The 19,554-nt window shown below is 34.7% G+C and overlaps 1 protein-coding gene across 3 annotated transcripts in view; it reads right to left on the bottom strand.

The window, feature by feature from the left end:
- The window catches only part of LOC111637100 (proton myo-inositol cotransporter-like), a 50,043-nt gene that overhangs the window by 3,533 nt on the left and 26,956 nt on the right, over positions 1-19,554 (bottom strand). For all 3 annotated transcript variants that reach the window (XM_023382516.1, XM_023382518.1, XM_023382517.1), the window contains exons 5-8: positions 9,771-9,882; positions 5,637-5,800; positions 3,640-3,754; positions 3,203-3,432 (exon numbers count right to left, since the gene is read on the bottom strand). In XM_023382516.1, the coding sequence (XP_023238284.1) occupies positions 3,203-3,432; positions 3,640-3,754; positions 5,637-5,800; positions 9,771-9,882 (621 nt within the window). The remainder of the gene's footprint in view (positions 1-3,202; positions 3,433-3,639; positions 3,755-5,636; positions 5,801-9,770; positions 9,883-19,554) is intronic.

The following is a 19,554-nucleotide window of genomic DNA, read 5'->3' as shown; positions in this document are numbered from 1 at the left end:
TTTATTCTTCTCGGATGTAGAAAATGAAGTAACGGTAGCCAACTACAGCTTTCCGCACTCAATATTGGCCCAACGATTCATCATACAAATACATGACAATATGTGACGTCACCGTTTGAACATATCAAAAATTAGGCATCTTCCCCCACTTACCATCTTACCCCGAATCACTCTATGCGTTGCAGTCAAACCAGTTTTTAGTTAGGATGCATTTTAACTAGTTAACATTAATTTATACTGGATGTCTTTGTTAAAACCCGTTTTGTCTAGTTGAAACTAGTTTATACTGAATGTCTTTGTTAAAACCCGTTTTGTCTAGTTAAAACTAGAATTTACTGCTAGTTAAAACTAGTTTTAACTAGACAAAACAGGTTTTAACAAAGACATTCAGTATAAACTAGTTTCAACTAGTTAAAACGCGTTCTAACAAAGACATTCAGTATAAACTAGTTTCAACTAGTTAAAACGTGTTCTAACTAAAAACGGGTTTTGACTGTAACATATATATATATACCAAACAAAAACATCTGAGATGTAAAAAGTTGCGCCAAGTAAAAACTGATGGCAATTTAGATGACGGTGAAAATTTTTCTTAGGTAAAGATAGGAAGTAAAATGTAGAAAAAATAATACAGGTAAAATCTTGTGGGTACTGCTTTGAAGTGCCAAGCTTATCTTTACCAAAGAAAAACTCCTAAGAAAAATTTATACTTGTCTGTAGAGCAAAAAAATGGGAAAATAGTTTTCCTTTTCTGCTTTATACAAAATCATCACTTTAATGTATGATGTTAAGTTGAGCAGACCAGTCAAACGGAGTAAAGCTCTTTGATGTTGTGGGAGACATACCCTTCCACAGGCATGCATTGCATTGTCAACATCTGATGTAATTTTGTTCAAGATAATTTCCAGTACTTATAAATGAAATGTAAATTTCATGTATTTGTTGGTTATTAGATCTTGTTAACTGTCTTTTATTTTGAGAACATGGAAAATAAAACAGCACACCAACTTATGATGTACTGTACATGCACGTGCAATGATAAATATATATAAAGGAGGAGGAGAGAAAATTGGAAATATCTGTTTACTTTATAATATATCTCAACAAAAAAGTCAAAAACATCCTCTGAGAAATTTACATACCAATCAGATGTTTTGTCACTTGGATCAGTATCAACAAAACACAAAAATCTCTAGATTGAGATATATAGGATTTTGGGTTCTTTATGGTTGGTCCCACTCTCTTCTTGATCTTTTGACCATATTAGCTTCATATGGTCAAAAGATCACTCCCATCCCTCTCCAGAAACTCAAAAATAGTTTGTGTCTGATGCAATTCTTTAGTTTCAGTTACTAGTGCAATATTGTAATTATTATAAATTACAAGTTTACTTTTAGAAATGGCACAGCATCACTGGTAGAATTTTATTTACATGAAATTAAGTAGTTTAGTTCTGAAGTTGTAAATTAAATTTAACCTCCTAATTACATTTTTCCTCTGTTTTAGTTTCCTTATTGGAGGGGACCAACCAGAGGAACCTGGTGGCATTTCTTTCCTCTGGACATAACGTATTCTTTCCTCGATGCCTACTTAAGGTGCAAGTTTAAGATGACATCGAGGAAAGAATAAGTTAAGAGGGACTTTAAGGATGGCCATTTAATGTTCTATTCACTTCCTTTTTTCCCTTTGACTCAATTTTGTCAATGTGATCAAATTCAATTCATGTTTCCGAGGAAAGCATACATTTTTTGTATGCTGATAATGCAATAATAAATTCAATGTTATTAAAAATGCTCCAATAAAATTCTGTAGTGGAAATTTTGTTTTACAGAGATTTGTGGAAGACAAGTTACTATGCCTGCAGACAAAAATTTTGGCAGCTTCTAGAAACAAAATTTGTCAACTGCAACCGTGTGATGGGGATATAAAAGCATCCGACATTTGGTCAGTTATTCTTCTACACCAGCAAAATCTTAATTATTTTGATCTCTTGTTGTATACAGTTGCAGTATTCTCCCTTAGAAAACATTTTACATTGTCAATTAACCCTTAACTGGTTTTGTGGGGGCTGCGCAAAAATACTATGTGATAACTCTCAAGACTGAACTACGTAATTGCATTAAAATGTTCCTGAGTCTTAAAAATAGAAGTGATTATATTACCTGTGGTTTTTTAACAAATGATAGTTAGAGGCTATAAGAGTTATTTTTGTAAGATTAGTTTCTTAAGAATAAGAAAAAACATTACTTTTGTTAGAAACTTACAATAGGGTAGATTTTCATATTGTTGAAAAAAGCAAACACCAAAAGTTAAAACAATTTTGTGNATGTGATAACTCTCAAGACTGAACTACGTAATTGCGTTAAAATGTTCCTGAGTCTTAAAAATAGAAATGATTATATTACCTGTGGTTTTTTAACAAGTTATAGTTAGAGGCTATAAGAGTTACTTTTTTGTAAGATTAGTTTCTTAAGAAAAAGAAAAAACAATATCTTTGGTAAAAACTTACAATAGGGTAGATTTTCGTATTGTTGAAAAAAGCAAACACCAAAAGTTAAAACAATTTTGTGATCTCTTGTAATAATCAAATAAAAAAAATTATATGAATAAATAATAGTTTATTATACTAAACAGGGGTTCCATTTAGCATTTATGCACTTTTAAACTGTCATATTGTTCAAATTTGCTCTCTAGAGGCAAATTTTGCTTGGGGGCTGCGCAGCCCCCACAATACCAGTTATGATTGTAAAATTTACGAAACCAGTTAAGGGTTAAAAATAATAAAACAATACTTGTGCTACAAAGCTCAAACTATTGACTAGTATGCAATTATCTTTAACTGGCTGATCGATCAGCTAAATGATTCCTGCAATCAGCTAAACTGGAGAGAGAACAAAAATGCAACAAGTATTTTAAAAAGATTTCTTTCAGAAATGCCTGTTCTCAATGTGCACACCATACAATACAAAATATTGGAAACCAGAATAAATTATACATTAAATGTTATTCATTTAGATTTAAAGCATAAGTGAGAAGTATGCCTGCCACAATTTCATCATTTATAGCAGTTGATGAAGTTGTGCCAGACTAGATTTTTTCCTTGTTTTCTTATATACTGTATTCATTACTGTAACTTAAGTATGTCTTTTACAGAAGTGATATCTAAAGTAAAACTGGTTCACTCACTAAAATAACCACTTACCCGGAGCAAAGAAAAACAAATAGAGGAATAAGCCCAAGAGCATCAACCAAGAATAATTAGAGGGACACCAATCGTAGGCCCAAACGTCTTCCTTGGTGTGGTTGGAGCAACTTCCCACATACGAGCTGTCCGTCTTGTTTTCGTTCACTCGAAGACAGGTGCCATTGGTAAAATCCGAAGACGGAAAGCAATAACCACATTCCTTCAACAGAGTGCATTCATTGCAGGTTCTAAGAATGAAAAACTATAGATTAAAAAGTAATCTAATTTTTATTTCATAAAATACTTGTTAAAAAAACAATGCAACAATACATCAAAATTTGTTAAAAAATTAAACAGTCTAATTTTGCTACAAATTTTATATGTTGTTCTATTTAACTCTTCCTTTCAATCTTTTTTCTTTGAATTTACAGACACTTCAAATAAAATTAACTCACGTGGCATTGAAACATTGAACGTTAGTGTCGTAAATGTTGTGATTGAATATTCTTGGACTCTTTGCAGCTGTTATGTGGAATCCAATAGCCAACAAGAGAAGGCTAAAGATGACACCTTAAAGATAGTAACACAATCTTATTACTGAAGAAAATAGTATAATTGTTATTATATAGGTTAATAAAACAGAGACATGATCATTTACAGTTCTCAAATTAAGTGCATAATATTAATAATTATAAAATATAATTTTAGATGGAAAAAATGGTTTGGAATGGATTCAAACCAATGACTTGTCCACATGTGGGTGTGTAGGCAGTTACGCTGTCAGAACCAACAAACTATTGGATTCTCTCTCTATGCCACATGGCAATTGCATTTGCTTCTAGTAATTAATTTCTATCTCAACAATTAGAATCATCAATTCAAATCTTGCTATCGAGACTTGCACTAATAAGATCAGCAGATGATAATTCAAAAGTGTACAAAGATTGCTCATGTATATGTTGTTGTTGTGTGGGATAAAGCAGTAGTTCCAAAAGTGGTCACTACTGCCACCTTGGAATATTGAGTAAATCTAGGCAATGAAATAAAGCAAAGGAGTGATGGGGTGGCACTGGAGACAGGATTCTGACCAAACAGTGACCATAGGTGAGGGTAGGGGTCATTGGCAACCTTTCCCTTTCCTCCATTAAAATGGGTAAGAAGAAACATTGTTCTCCATTTCTGGAAACTATTAAATGCAATGTACGGTAAGGACACAAAATATGAGGTTCGTAGAAAAGTTTTTCTAAGAATATTTCCAAGCCTTTCTCACACAAGGGAAAACAGGTTGGGTGCATTGGGTGTAAGTTTATGGAATCAAAAGGGGTGGTGGCTCAGAAATGTTTGGGAATCACCGGGATAAAGTAATGCAACATAACATGCAATTGCTGACTTTTTAGGGAAATGCTTCTTGTGAAAACTTTTCTGTGGAAAGCTGGACTCTATTTAGGTGTTAGACACATGAAAACAAAAAAGTTCAGCATAGTTCATTGGTCAAGCACAAACTTAGGACCAACTATCAAGACCATCTGGCCACTGGTGGTTCTTATACAGGGTGGGGCAGAAAGGACAGACGTTTTTGAAATGTCTAGAACTCATCTCTAGAAGCAGTGACAGATGTGTGGCAGGTAGCATGAAAGTAGTGAGGCATTGTCTTTTCAGTTGAAAGCATGGAGCCGTGGACAATAAAACACCATGTCTTTGCATATGACTGTTGCCTATGATTGTTTCCTCAGTCATACACAAGGAGGATCACTCAGTCATACACATCTGATGGTAATAAATTTCTGTATCCTTGCGTATGATGGAAATGTATTCCCATCAGATGTGTGGTTTCAACAGGATGGGACCACAGCCCACACAGCTAGAATATCAATTGACATTATTTGTCATCTCTTCCCTGGTTGCCTCATTTTCAGGTTCAGTGACATTCATTGGCCTCCTCAGACATTCATGTGTGATTATTTCTTGTGGAAACATCTCAAGGCACGTGTATACGAGCATAAGCCCATTCTTTGCAAGAACTGAAAGAAGCTATTCACATGGAAGTTGCCAAAATCGCCTCCAGAAATGCATTACTGATAACAGACACCACATGGGAGATGTTGTTTTCCACACTTGGTTTTGTAAAATGCTATTTCAATACAAACTCACATCTTCCAACAAATATCTTTTGTAGTAACAATTACAGATGCAATTTTTTAAAAACTGTCCATCCTTTCTGCCTATCCTGTATATGTATTATATACACTGAAATTAAGTCTAATATCCTCCTAATAAATATTGAACAAATATATCCTTTTTTTTAAGAAAAATGCTAAACTAGGGTGATTACAAAAACTTAAAAATAATAAAACATATTTAACAATAATACTTACATTTATTCTCTAAAGCAATCAAATTATGGAAAGCAAAATTATTAGTGTATATATTAGAATGAACATAATTACTCTACCTGCCAAGCTTCCAAGCGTAAGCAACCTTCTTCCCCACTTCTCGACAAGCAACAGACCAATGAATGTGCAGACAAAATTCACGGATGCCGTGGCAGAGGCCAGCCAGATGGCCTGGGAAGGATCGTTGTAACCTGCCATCTGAATTATTGTTGCACTGTAATACCTAAAATGTCACATAAAACAAAGTATAATTTGAACAAATATAATGCAAACAAATATAATGCTTAACATGATAAGTTCTATATTATTTTATTGTTAAACAATATCCAGAACATCATATAACTTAAAGATATTAATTTTTATGAGAAACTACTCCAAATTCCTTAGAAGTATAAAAACAGAAATATGCTTTGTTGGAATAGATAATACGAGGGTCATTCTAAAAGAAAAGAATGTTTTGATCTGACATGCCGCACAGTTCTCCCACCAATCCCAACCGCCATGTCATGCACCTTCCCATTCCTTCATGCCAGTCTGACGCTAACAGCGAGCCACAATGGTTGTTTACTGTTTATAGTGTGACTTTGAAATGTGTGACAAAATAAAAACCTCACCAAGTGTTCGTAGTGTAATACACTTTGAATGTGAAAAAAGTCCACCCTATTGAAATTTACAGACAGATAACTGAGGTTTGCGGTAATGTGATGAATGAAGCTTCAGTTCAAAAATGGTGCATCATGTTTAATGATGGGCGAATGAATATTTATGATGATGAATGCTTGATTCGTCAGTCACAACCTTCAGTTGTAACTGACAAACTCAAATCAAAGAACACGTCTATCCTATTGTATTTTTTATTCAACAGGATAGACGTTTCACTATACCACGTAGATGGATTCAGTTCATTTTTTCCTGAAATTTCAAGAACAGTTCTTTTTGGCATTGTTAGTGGTGATTTGGGCTTCAGAAAAGTGTGCACCAGGTGGGTTCCTTGACTTTTGACAGATGAACACAAGCAAAACTGGATGGGAGCTGCACTGACTTTTCACAGTCGGTACAACAAGGATGACAAGGAGTTTTTGAACCACATTGTTACTGGTGATGAGACTTGGATTTTGCATAAAACTCCAGAAACAAAGTGCCAATCAATGGAATGGCATCATTCCAGATCCCCAAGAAGACCAAAAAAGGCCGAACAAATTCTGAACACCAAAAAGATTATGGCTACAGTGTTTTGGGATCCAAAGGGTGTACTACTCATCAACTACATGTTTAGAGAACATAAATGCAGCATCCTATTGTAAGACCCTTCACTGACTACACCATACCATTCAAAACAAATGGCAAGGGTTGTTGTCCAGAGGCATTGTGCTTCTTCAGGATGACAGATGTCCACATGCTGCTGCATTGACAAAGAACTTGCTTCAGCAGTTTAAGTGGGAAGTTTTTGAACATCCTACTTATAACCCAGATTTTGCTCCGAGTGATTACCATCTTTTCCCAAATTGAAGAATTTTTTGGCCAGGAACCACTATGGAAGTGACAACAAACTGAAAGACGCTATTAATGACTGGTTCAAGAACTTGGCGGTAAATGAGTGTGCAGAAGGGCATAGAAAAGCTGGTGATATGCTATGACAAATGTTTAAATTTGTATGGCACCTACATAGAAAAATAGTTAAGGTATCATATGTGTTGTAAAATAAGTTTTGTTTCATTATATTAAACAAAAATATCTAGAAAAACAAACATTCTTTACTTTTAGAATGACCCTCGTGTGACCTTTTGGGTCGGCACCTCCTTAGTGCCCTGTCAAGATTGACACCACCATGTTTAGCGGAACATGGAAACTGAGACGGCGATTACGTCACACCATCGCACAAGTGGTCCCATACGGGGTCAGACAGATTCGTAAGGTTAATCGATGGAGAGACATGTGGAAGTGACTCAGATAGACTTAACAACTAACAAGGGTTTATTTAAAAATCAATTGGATAAAATGTTGTCACGAAGAGAGAGAGTTCACATACAGTTCGCATGGTGATAAATACCTTTGGTAATAGATATCCCGGTCAGTCGTGTTGAATCAGAGAACAAGGTAATAGTTCTTCTTATGGGCTTTTTCAGGATGTATCCAGGGGTGAAATATCCAATCAAAATGTCCCTTTTGATTTATCCAGGCTCGATCGTGCACTAACACAAACACAAAAAAGGTTATCTTACAGGCGACTATTAAATGGGTGATGATTAAATGGACGACAACTTCTTTCCTCTCCGAGGACTAAAACAGCGACTAACTCTTTTCAGCCATCTCTGGTGATATTCACAAACGATTTCAGCAGTGCAGAGGTTAATAGTTCATGAGAAAGCGTCATGTTGCCTTCGAGAAAATGTAATGGGAGACTTTCTCAGGTAGCTAAGACCAACAATTGTTGCGTAACTCATGCAATGTTACTATTAAAGACTAGTTCTAATATAGGAATTTCTGCTATCTCACACTTGTATATGAAATTAAGACTTTTACAAAACATCTTTAGTAATTAATTTTTTAGTTTTTGAATTCATTAATTTAGCATAGCTTTCACATTGTGTGGATTATTAGATGTCACTAACAAATTGGACATTGTCATCCATTGAAGACCTCGGGACAGAGAACTGCTCCGACTCAGCCGGAGTCTGTATTTCAGTTTAGTCTGGAGCATGAACTCTCCTGACATATAGTAGTGTTGAAATCTACACCATTGTATGATGGTTCACCGACATTCCAGTCAAGTCTGATACAGTAGTTGTCATCACCCAAAGATAGAGAGGGATGTTCTTGTCATTATCAAATGAAAAGACTCATTTCAGATGAATTATTGATTTTCTACTGTATATGAATTACATCACATCCGGGACTGGAGTGATGAATTATAGAAAATTCTAGGAACAAAACACATTTTGAAATACTTTTGTAGTTTTAATTAACACAATATGTAACTTATAACCTATTTTTTACATAAGCTTTCAAAAAACATTTTATCCCATTCTATTTGAAAAGTGTCATTATACATTCGAGAAACATCATCCGACAACTGTTTGTTTTCATCGTCGTTACTTCCATTAAGTGCATCCGATGGCCAAATTTTGTTCCAACTTTGAGACAATGTTTACATGCAGAGTTTTGTTTTTACAAACTTGTTTTTATTTTGTGACACATTGGGTTTTAGACATTTTTAATAACGAAATTGTTCAAAGCAAAACCACAGTCTTTTTAATGTACAAGGTAAACAAAGGTTCAAGTATGTCTTGTCAAATGATATATAAAACCATAATTTATACCTATGTGAAAAAATTACATAATTACAGTTATGAAACAAATTTCTAATCACAGTGCAAAATCTTGTTAATCTCCTTGTTCACTATCTAGCAAATCTAGTAATCTGGCACAGATGGACACTGTACCAAATATACTTTTGATCTCAGTTTCAAATGAGCAAAAGAAACCATATAAATTCAAGGAATATTCTCAGACCAAGAAGACTGCATAAAGAGTTCAAAAAATATCATTCCAATAGAAACAATTTCACTGCACTTTTTGTTTTTCATTTTATGAGAGATGATAATGTGCACAGATTCTGTATATAGTATGTACTGTTTATCAAAAATAAATGCATACATACTTACCCACTCTCTGTCAATTACACTTAAGAGTTTCTGCGAATTCTGATTTCCGAATAATCATCTGTTTTCACATGGGAATGGATTAAAACTTATATCGGGCTCCTGTGTGATTTTGGAATTTCAATTCAGAATTCAATTCAAAAGCTTTGTTTTTCCTATTGCTATTCATCTTTACTCCTGACAATAAACAAGAATGTGAATTGGCTTGATACAAACAACCCAGATAAAATACTTTTGTTTTTAAACCCCAGAGGGGGAGCATCTGGTAAAAAGTGCAAATACACAATTCACAAAAATTATTGCAAAAACGCAAAGAATCTCGCTTGCATGTATAAGACAACCTAGGTTTTTGAAGCAGTGAAAAATGAATAAAAACCTCATCTTATACGCGAGTAAATACGGTATATATCTCAGATTACACATATATTAAGTTGTAAAGATAAAATTTGTATGCGCACGATATAAAATAATCATATATCAATTATTAAGACTGCATACAATTAAACAAATTAAGAAATTGAATTCACTTACATTACTGTATTAATCCCTGCAATCTGCTGGAACATCTGCAGACTGCAACCCACCAGCAGTGCTCTTCGTAGAGCTGTGTGTCGAAGTACTTGCATAAGTATAGATGACGAGCCTATCGATTTTTAGGAAACAAAAAATTTATTAATAAATCAAAGGTTAGATCTTGTTTTTGAATAACCAAATTTGATGCAAGAAAATAACCATTTTATTCTACCAGATATTTTTTCCTTTAAGAAGGAGCTATAGTATATAAATTTTAAATCAACTGCACATTAAGAATAAACAGATGGTTTAGCCAGTTGCAGAGCCATCATCAGTTTTAAGAACGTGCATTTAAATAAATTTTCAGAATAAATGTGAGATAACATTTAATGTTTTTATTTTAAGCTTAAATTCAATTGTATATATTTATTTAAATTTGTATTCTTGAAACTGAAGAAGTCTTTGCAACTAACAAAAACATTTAATTATATTAAAATTTAATCTACTAAAAAAGATGTAATTTCTTTATTTCAATATATATGGTGATCAAACGAAAATTTTATTTGTTAGTAGTAGTCTTGGTGGGACCAGAAAGAAGTTACTAACTTGATAGCATTTGATATGCAATTTTTATGGCCATTATTATATATCTGTTGAACTCTTTTTGAATTCTGTAAATACAGTTAAACAAATGAAGTTCTTCCTGAACTCTGTTGATACACCTTATATTAGGTGTATCAACAGAGTTCAAAAAGAACTATTTTGCATCACCTATACTGATGATGCAAAGTAGCATATTTAAGCTATGCTCACAATTTTAAGTGATATCATCAGTAGTACTGAGTCAAAAAATGCAATTTATTACATATAATGTCATACTGAAATTCAATGTTACACCATAGATTCACCAATATCATTAATGAGCACTGTTGCAAAAACTTACCATTCACAGTTATGAAAGTAAAAAACAAAAAGTGTAATAGCATAAGTAGATTCAAAATATAGAACCCAAACAGTTATTTTTTTATTGATTGGAATCCCAATACTTTGTACGAGTCACCTTGAGCCTTAATAATGACTTAGGAGTGGATGAGTTTTTTGAAGTATTCTATACCAGTGGTCACCAAACTTTCTGACCACAGACCACTAGATTCACAATTTTGAATCCCACAGACCACTATCGTGAGTTTTTTTAAACAATACAAACATCTATAGAATAATAATCATAAAAGTTCCATTTTACTTTATTTTAAAATATAACAAATTAGTATGAAGTTTGTTGCTGCTTGTGGATTCTTGGCTCTTTTCCACAAAGGACAACAATTGCACTTGCATTATTTATTGTTGATTATTTACTGATTTATTGATATTATTTATTAATAACAGTCATTCTGTGTGTGATTTTAGATTCAAATAAAAATACCCCAAAGAGTGAGAAGAAACGTTTTCCATTTCTTTCATAATACTTTATGTAACCTTCAGCTAATCGATGTCCAAATTTCTCCACAGACCACCTGTTAGTGACCTCTGTTCTATACCAAGCTCATGATACCAAATTCTTCTATACTCCTGCAATTGCTATTTATTTTCAGGCCTCTTCTCAATTCTTATGCCAGTAATATGCCAGCAGTTTTCAACAGAATTGAGATCAAGATTGTTACCTAGTCAGCTTAGGTATCTGATCTGGTTCCCTTGTGGAAATTTTTATTATCTATTTTAAGCTACAATTTGGATGTTAATTTAAATAACAGGGTGTCTTTCACAGTTTGTTAGCATTATTGTCACCTTGCCAAGTTGGCAAATGGGATATATAGTGCAGAGTTGTCCTGAAAGATTCAAAATTTAGTACTATAAAATTGTTTCTTGATTGCTGGAATTAGGTTGGCAGATAAGATGTTTTTCTAGTACACTGCATTCACAGAACTATTTTAAGTGTAGTCTTCTAACATCTTTACTGGATATGCATACCATACGATTGACTCATTGGAACTTTATTGTCTGCATCATGCAATCTCTACACCTAATATAGGGTTTTCTGTCAGATCTCTGCAGGTTAAATGTGAATTCATCTGAAAATATAAAAGAATTCCACATATTAATGTTCCATTTTAGTTTATCTAGTCTAAACACCATGCACTCTGTGCATTTTACTTGTACAGCTTCTTACTTGGACTTTAGACTTTTTAAACCTATCATCCATGTAAGTCTCTCATTTCCTATGTTACAGAGAAATTACACAGTTTGTGTACTTATTTTTAAGCCTGCTCTTCCCATTTTACTTTCAGGTGAGAAAAATTAGCAGTATATTCTTGCAGGCTGAGATGCTTCAGCATCCTCTCCTGGCATGGCATATTCACACTTTACCACCTGATCTGGCCTTTTCTTTCAATGTTCGTGTCTGTAACAAATTCACGGCTGTTGATAAGAATGTACACGCTACACTATTTCATGAGAAGAAAAACTTTCAGCATTCAAAGCAACAATTACAGACTTTTTATACTGTGTTAATTGTGACCCAGAGATAACATTGACAACATCCTTTCTAAGATACAAAATATTATCAACTGCTTCCAAGGGGAGAACATCATCATTGCTGGAGATGCAAATTCTCACTCCCCCTGCTGGGGGGGGTGATCAGCTTGACAACAGAGGTAACATTCTTGAGGATTTCTTTGCTTCTAATAACCTTTCAGTCATCAACAACCCATTCTCTCCACCTACTTTTACCTCCAGCAGAGGAAAAAGCTGGATCGACATTACGACATGTTCCACCAACTGCCAACCCCTCATCTCTGACTGGAAGGTTCTCTCGGAAGACTCTCTTTCTGGGCACTCTTACATCACCTTCACCTCCAAGACACCTACCTATCCTAGTCGCAACAGAAAGTATAACATCTCTCGTGCTAACTGGCTTGGGATTCAACGCTATCTCACTACACATCTTGTAGACTCCGACAACCAGAATATAGACTCTACTCGTCACTCACTGGACACCAACATACAGCTCATTTCCAACGCCTGTGAACTCTACATTCCTAGGACTTCCCCTAAAGGAAGACAGGTTCCATGGTGGAATCATACCCTTTCCGACCTTCGTAAGACCAACAACCGACTTCGCAAAATATACCAACGTACTTTCATGGAACCCGAACGTTCTACCCTCAGAACTCAATACCTTCAACATCAACGGATCTACAAGAAGGAAATTAAGAAATCCAAGCTCAAATCCTGGCGTGACTACTGCTCCAAGGCCTCTAATAATCCTTGGGGCTACATCATGAAATTATGTACCAACAAGCTACGACACAGTCACATTATTTCTACGACTAATATTAATGATACATATACTAAAAACCTGGAGGAGACACTTCAGGCCCAAATGGATAACTTCTGCTTTAGAGACCCACCTGAACTGGACAACAACTTCCATAGTAATATTAGAAACAACACCCATGATAATATAAATACTGCAGACATGCCGCCATTCATTTATGAGGAAATAGATCACATATTCAACACTCTCAAACGAGGTAAAGCCCCTGGTGTGGACTATATCACAACAGATATTGCCAAGCAAATTTGGAGACTCATTCCCGATGCCCTACTACAGATTTTCAATAGCTGTCTAGAGCATGGCATTTTCCCCAAAGCCTGGAAAATTGCCAATATTATACCCATTCCAAAACCAGGCAACCCTGATGACTACCGCCCAATTTCTCTTTTACCAGTAATGGGAAAGGTCTTGGAAAAACTAATTAATAACAGGCTCATCTGGCATGTTGAAAAAGGCAATTACCTCAGCAACCACCAATATGGTTTCAGACCTCAACGTTCTGTCCCCCAAGCCATCAACACCGTCGTCAGCAACATCAAGTCCTTACTCAACAACTATAAATACATCCTAGGCATCAGTCTAGATATTTCCAAGGCCTTCGACCATGCCTGGTGGCCTCTCATCTTACAGCATCTTAAAGATATCAACTGCCCTTCTAACCTATACAAACTTATCAAAGACTATCTAAATGACAGAGTGGCCATCCTCCAATATGGCGATCACAAGTGTGTGCGGAAGGTGGAGCGTGGCTGCCCACAGGGGTCTGTATGCGGCCCCACCCTATGGAACATCGCGTTTGATTCTTTTCTTAACGAGGACTTCGGACAAGATTCCATCACAGCTTATGCCAATGATGTTATCCTTCTTATCGGCAGTAATTCCAGAGCAGGGCTAGAGCACCGAGCGGACTTGGTATTAAAAAACATTTGCACTTGGGGAGAAAACAACAAACTTAGCTTCAATGCTCACAAAACCAAGTGTATTATGTTCAATAAACCTCATAGTAAAAATTTATATGCCCGTGTCCCAACAATCAAGATGAATGGCAAATCTATTAGAGTAGCTAAATCTTTAAAATACTTGGTAATTACTCTAGACCCAACTCTTACTTGGACCCAACATATCAAGAACATTGCAGATCGAATTGGACTTATCTTTCATACTTTTGGCAAGTACACAAAAAATAATTGGGGCCTCAACTCCGAGGCCATGGCGACCATATATGACTACATTTTTATCCCAACCTTGACCTATGCTTGCGGCACCTGGGGGCAGGCAGCCCACAAAGTCCATCCTCGCAGGTCCTTAACATCAGCACAACGCAAAGCTCTGCTCCTTATTACAAAGGCCTATCGTACTGCCCCGACTGTTGGTTTGCAGGTGATTGCTAAGAAACCTCCAGTCGAGATGGTCATTGACGTTTTTCACAAGCATTGGAGGCTTAAATGGGGGCACGACACTAATATTAACCCCTCCCACCGCATCTGTGCCAAAGATCTGGAAGTAACCACCCCTTTCTATCTAGTTCAGTTCCCAGGCCATCGTAATCCGATTAATTTTGACGTTAATATAAATACCAAAATTGAAGTTTTTACAGACAGCTCCAGAATGGACAATCATGTTGGATGCAGTTTTGTGGCCTACTGTGATGGCAACGAAATCTTCCACGAGCGACTTCGACTTGCTGACCACTGCTCCGTCTTTCAAGCCGAACTTTTTGCCATCAATTCTGCCCTCCAATGGTGTGAAAATAACTACAAAAGCCATAACATTAATATTATAACTGACAGTCAGGCAGCTATTGCCATTATCAAAAATAAGAAACCTCATGAACTGGTAACTGACATCTACAACTCAGCTATGGCTTCCTCAAACAACTACTCCTTAATCTGGACCCATGCTCATCAGGGTAATCCTGGAAACGAGAGAGCTGACACTCTTGCAAAATCTGCCACCAACGACTCTTCTCTTTCTATCACTTACAATAAAATAAATAAATCCACCCTTAAAAACTTACTGTGGAATAACCTTCTACATGAGTGGCAAAATACCTGGAATACTCGGCAATCTATAACTAAAAAATTCTTCCCCATCATCACTGACTTATTCCATTACAAATGGATCAAAATTAACCACCTCAGCACCCAGTTTTATACTGACCATGGCAATTTCCTTAATTACTTAAACAGGTTTACCTGTTACTCAACTAATATCTGTCCTCTCTGTGACATTCAGGATGGGGCCTCTCACTATATTTTTAACTGCCCAATGCTTGAGGCTGAACGGCTACAACTTAAAACCATCATTAATTCAAGGGGCATCCAATGGCCATGAAACCGCAACGATCTGGTTAATGACCGAACTACATACATCTACTTTTCCCAGCTGGTTACCCAGTACTTCAGACTTGTCGATAATCGTTCCTCCATAACTCTTCCCTGATCCTCATCGCTCGGACTGCATCCCAACATCTGTATTCTGTACCTGTTCTTACTTACTATCATATACTGTATTATGTATTGGTTTTAATTAATTTGTCTTAATTATATCAATGTAAATTGTCTTGATTTAATACCAATTTTATGTATGAACTTATCATAAGTTATATCTCAAATTTAAGCTAACTGTTTAATCAATCTACCTCTAACACTTTGTACTTCATGTATTTGTTTTCGCATTTGTTACCGGTTGTGCTACATGCGGTACCGGTGTTGTACTACCTTGTACAGCAATAAAAATATTGATTGATTGATTGTGTTAATTGTCAAAAACTTTCCATTTGGCTTATAAAAGCACATCACCATCACATTGGTTTTTATATCAGTAGATAATGCAAGCAAGCACTGGAAACATTGCTCCAATAAATGTTGTTAACCTATGAAAATGTTCTGATGTTTATATCAATGGATGATTTAATCTTTACAGTTCCTTGCAGCTGTGCACAACCTTAATTTTGAAAATAAATGCATTTTTTATAGGATTTTATGAGTGATGCAATTTTCATGGTTGTCATTGAAAGGCCTGTTTCATACACACCCAGTTGTTGAATATCTGATGCTGAATATCCAGTTAATCTGTTACTTTAACATCTATCTGACTAGTAGTTTTAAACATTGACTTCAGTTGTGCTTATGTCCAGGTTGTACATTCTTGCTATGGCAATACAGTTACACGATGGATCATGTGAATGATTGCAATGACTTCTATACATTTCAGCATGTCTGGCACTAGATATCCAGCATCCAATGCAAGATAATGCCAATATTTTCAGCAATATTATCCAATCATCTTCAGTTGAGTATCCAGTGTCTGCCAAACATAATGCCAAATGTGCAAATACTTCCATCAGATCCAATACCATTCATAATCAGACATCCAATGCTAGACAGTCTTATCCAGTACATGTGAAACAGGTCTAAGCATTCAAGATTTAAATGTTACTTCAATGAATAGCAGAACATGCAAGCACAGTAAAAAGCATAACTGGTCATCCAAGTCTACTTCTCACAAGGCCACTCAGTTAATATTTAGCATATTTACTTATATGAATGTAATTATATTATATTTACAGCATAAATGACAAAGATATACTAATTTGATGAGTCCACAACTACAATAATTCGTACAAATACTCTTAAATGATACATCTGTGATTGTGTGTGGGATTATTTTTCTTACATTCAAAATATCTTTATATTAAGCAATTTAATTAGTGGTAACTTTTGGATGTAATTTTGGACATTATTATTTTAATGCAAAGAAATCACATTAATTTTTTGAGTATCATCCAATCTGAAACTTATAATTTAAAGATTTAGTTTTTAAGATTGTTAAAATATGAGTTATAAGAATATCTGTTTTAGTATGGATATTTTTTATCAACTAATATACAAAATACTAGATAAACATAGTCCATTCGCTGTAACTTCACGCACCAAACAAAGAAATAAAGCAGATGCCTCATCACTGTACACTACAAAATGTATCCCTACACATTATCCATCTCACTGGAGAAGCACCGGCAGTGTCCTAATAAAAATGTGAACATCTATTAATTATTATAAATTTAGTCCCAGAGATGACTGTTAGGAAAGAATAATGCTTTTGCAAACCATTTCTTGCAGAATAATGCACAAAGATATAGCAAATGGACTATAATATAGTAGCTTTTTTCCAAATATGAAATATGTCCAATTTTATAACTCCAAATAAACAAAATTTTGTTCGGAAGATAAAATTCCTTTGCCAGTTGAGTTTCACAGATGCACTTTTAAGTTTATTGTTATTTTATATTGTGTGAAATCTATAAAATCACAATTCCAAGAGAAAAAGTATGAACAACATAATATTCTTATACACGGCATTGTTTTTATTTGAAAATGTGCATATGTAAGTGACCATATTAAAACTTTGTTTAGTTTCACATATTTCCTTCAGTTTATTAATATTATAATTAAAAATCATCAATAATGAATTAAATTTATCATTTTATAAAATTATATTTACAAAATCAAATTCTGACTGTTGTCATAATATTTCATTATTTGCTCCATAAACTTATTTTTATTCAAAGTTATCCTCTTTCTGTATTTATTACTGCGATGTTATTTTGTGTTACCATTTTAATTTTATTATTAGCTCACAGATTTTTAATTTTTCTGTGGACTCCAAAATTTGAACTGTTGTCACTTAAACTGGATGAGTTTTTTATGTGAGACCCGAAAGGCCCCTGGGTCTAAGTTAATAATTTTATTAATTATGTTAAATATTGTCACCAAATATTACTTCATTTTGGTGAGAAAAATACTGTTTTAGAGTGGGAAAAGGCAGATAACAGATGTCACTTCCTTTCACAGAAGTTAGAACATCCTCTGACTTTCCCTTATCTGGTTAAAATCCTGCTCAGATGAGAAATGGTTACCCCTCATTCATTCCCCTTTCATCCGTTCTCATGAAAGAGTTACTGGCCGATGATTGGTCGAAATTCAGAAGATATACAGGGAATTTGTCAGAGTTCGGGGAATTCAGCGACAGTTCTGGAAGCGTCCAAACTCCATACATTTTCCTCCTGATGACCAACGTCTTTAGACGAGTCACATACAGAATAATTCCAGAGTTAGCACTTAGAAACCATACTTGGATTTTGTGTACATATTGATCTCCCATACGAAGAAGTAAATGATCTTTATCTCCAAAGTGTCCCTTGCATACAGAGAAGACGACGAACGACAACTAAACAGGTCGTATGTTTTATAATGATTTTGTGAGCTCTCTCTCGATCGCGAATAGGGTATAACATAAGCTTAGCTATCTCCCGATTTGTATATTATTTGTAGTAGTTCGGTCTCTCGTTTATCCACATTTTGTATGAGTTTATTTTCTTGTTTTATTAAATTTATTATTTCGTTTTAATTAAAATGTCTCCTAATTGTGTGACCGAATCAGATCGCGTACGCGTGTTTGTCCGCGGATCGATAAATTGACAAACTGGTGTCGGGACCCTGACATAGGAAGAAGGTGAATTTGCCCCACCAACTTCCGCTCTAAATTATAATCTAACAGTAAAGCCCTCCTAAATAAAAGTTGAGAGCCGATCTCGCGATCGTGCGCTGTAAGTGGCGTAGACTTTGATATACGTCCAGGCTGATCTCACATTTATGATACTTCTATAAAGATTGGAAAAGGTAAAGTAGAAACTAACAAAATTAATATTGTCAAATTAACGATTAATGACAAATTATGATAATTCTTTATATATTTTGATTGTCTGATAGCAATTTGAGTCTTTTTATGTTCATAATAATTCACTATTCTTAAACTGATTTAAGCAAATATTTTATGTGGAGCAAATATAGAGCCAAAATGGAATTTTGTTTACTTTCAATTACACCTAAAAGTCTAGATTATAATCTAAGAAGTAAGATAAATGATGAATGAGTTGCTAAAAAAATGACACTTTGCATAATTTTCTGTTTTATGTGATTATTGTTTAAATTTATTTAACCCAAAAACATTGAATTCATTTAAAAATTGGCTTCTTCAAAGAATTATTCTCTTTGAAATATTTTTAGCATTCAGAAATATAAACCAAGGTGTGCACTTTGTTTTTGTGAAGGCAAAAGATAGAGTAGTCAATGCAATATGTGCTGTTTTTCTTATAAAGCATAAGATTTTGGAAATTTGAAATTATCAAGAACATTAAATGCTCCAAACAGGAATTAAGAGATTATGAAAACATTCTCAAAGGTTCTACATGTTGTAGGAAAAAAAAATCTAGTACAACTGTTCTCACCCATTTTGAATTTGCAATACCAGTTGGCCCCCTATAACACTGTTGATAATTCCGTTTTATATGAATTCCATGTTGTATGAGTCACTTAGATTTTACAAATACGTGTGCCGGGCTGTGAACGGCTCACGTATTTGTAAAATCTAAGTGACTCGTACAACATGGAATTCATATAAAAC

Source organism: Centruroides sculpturatus, unplaced genomic scaffold (genome assembly GCF_000671375.1).
Source record: "Centruroides sculpturatus isolate CEXI.00-Female unplaced genomic scaffold, Cexi_2.0 scaffold924, whole genome shotgun sequence".
Classification (NCBI taxonomy): Eukaryota; Metazoa; Arthropoda; class Arachnida; order Scorpiones; family Buthidae; genus Centruroides; species Centruroides sculpturatus.
This window is presented reverse-complemented; position numbering and strand designations above follow the sequence as displayed.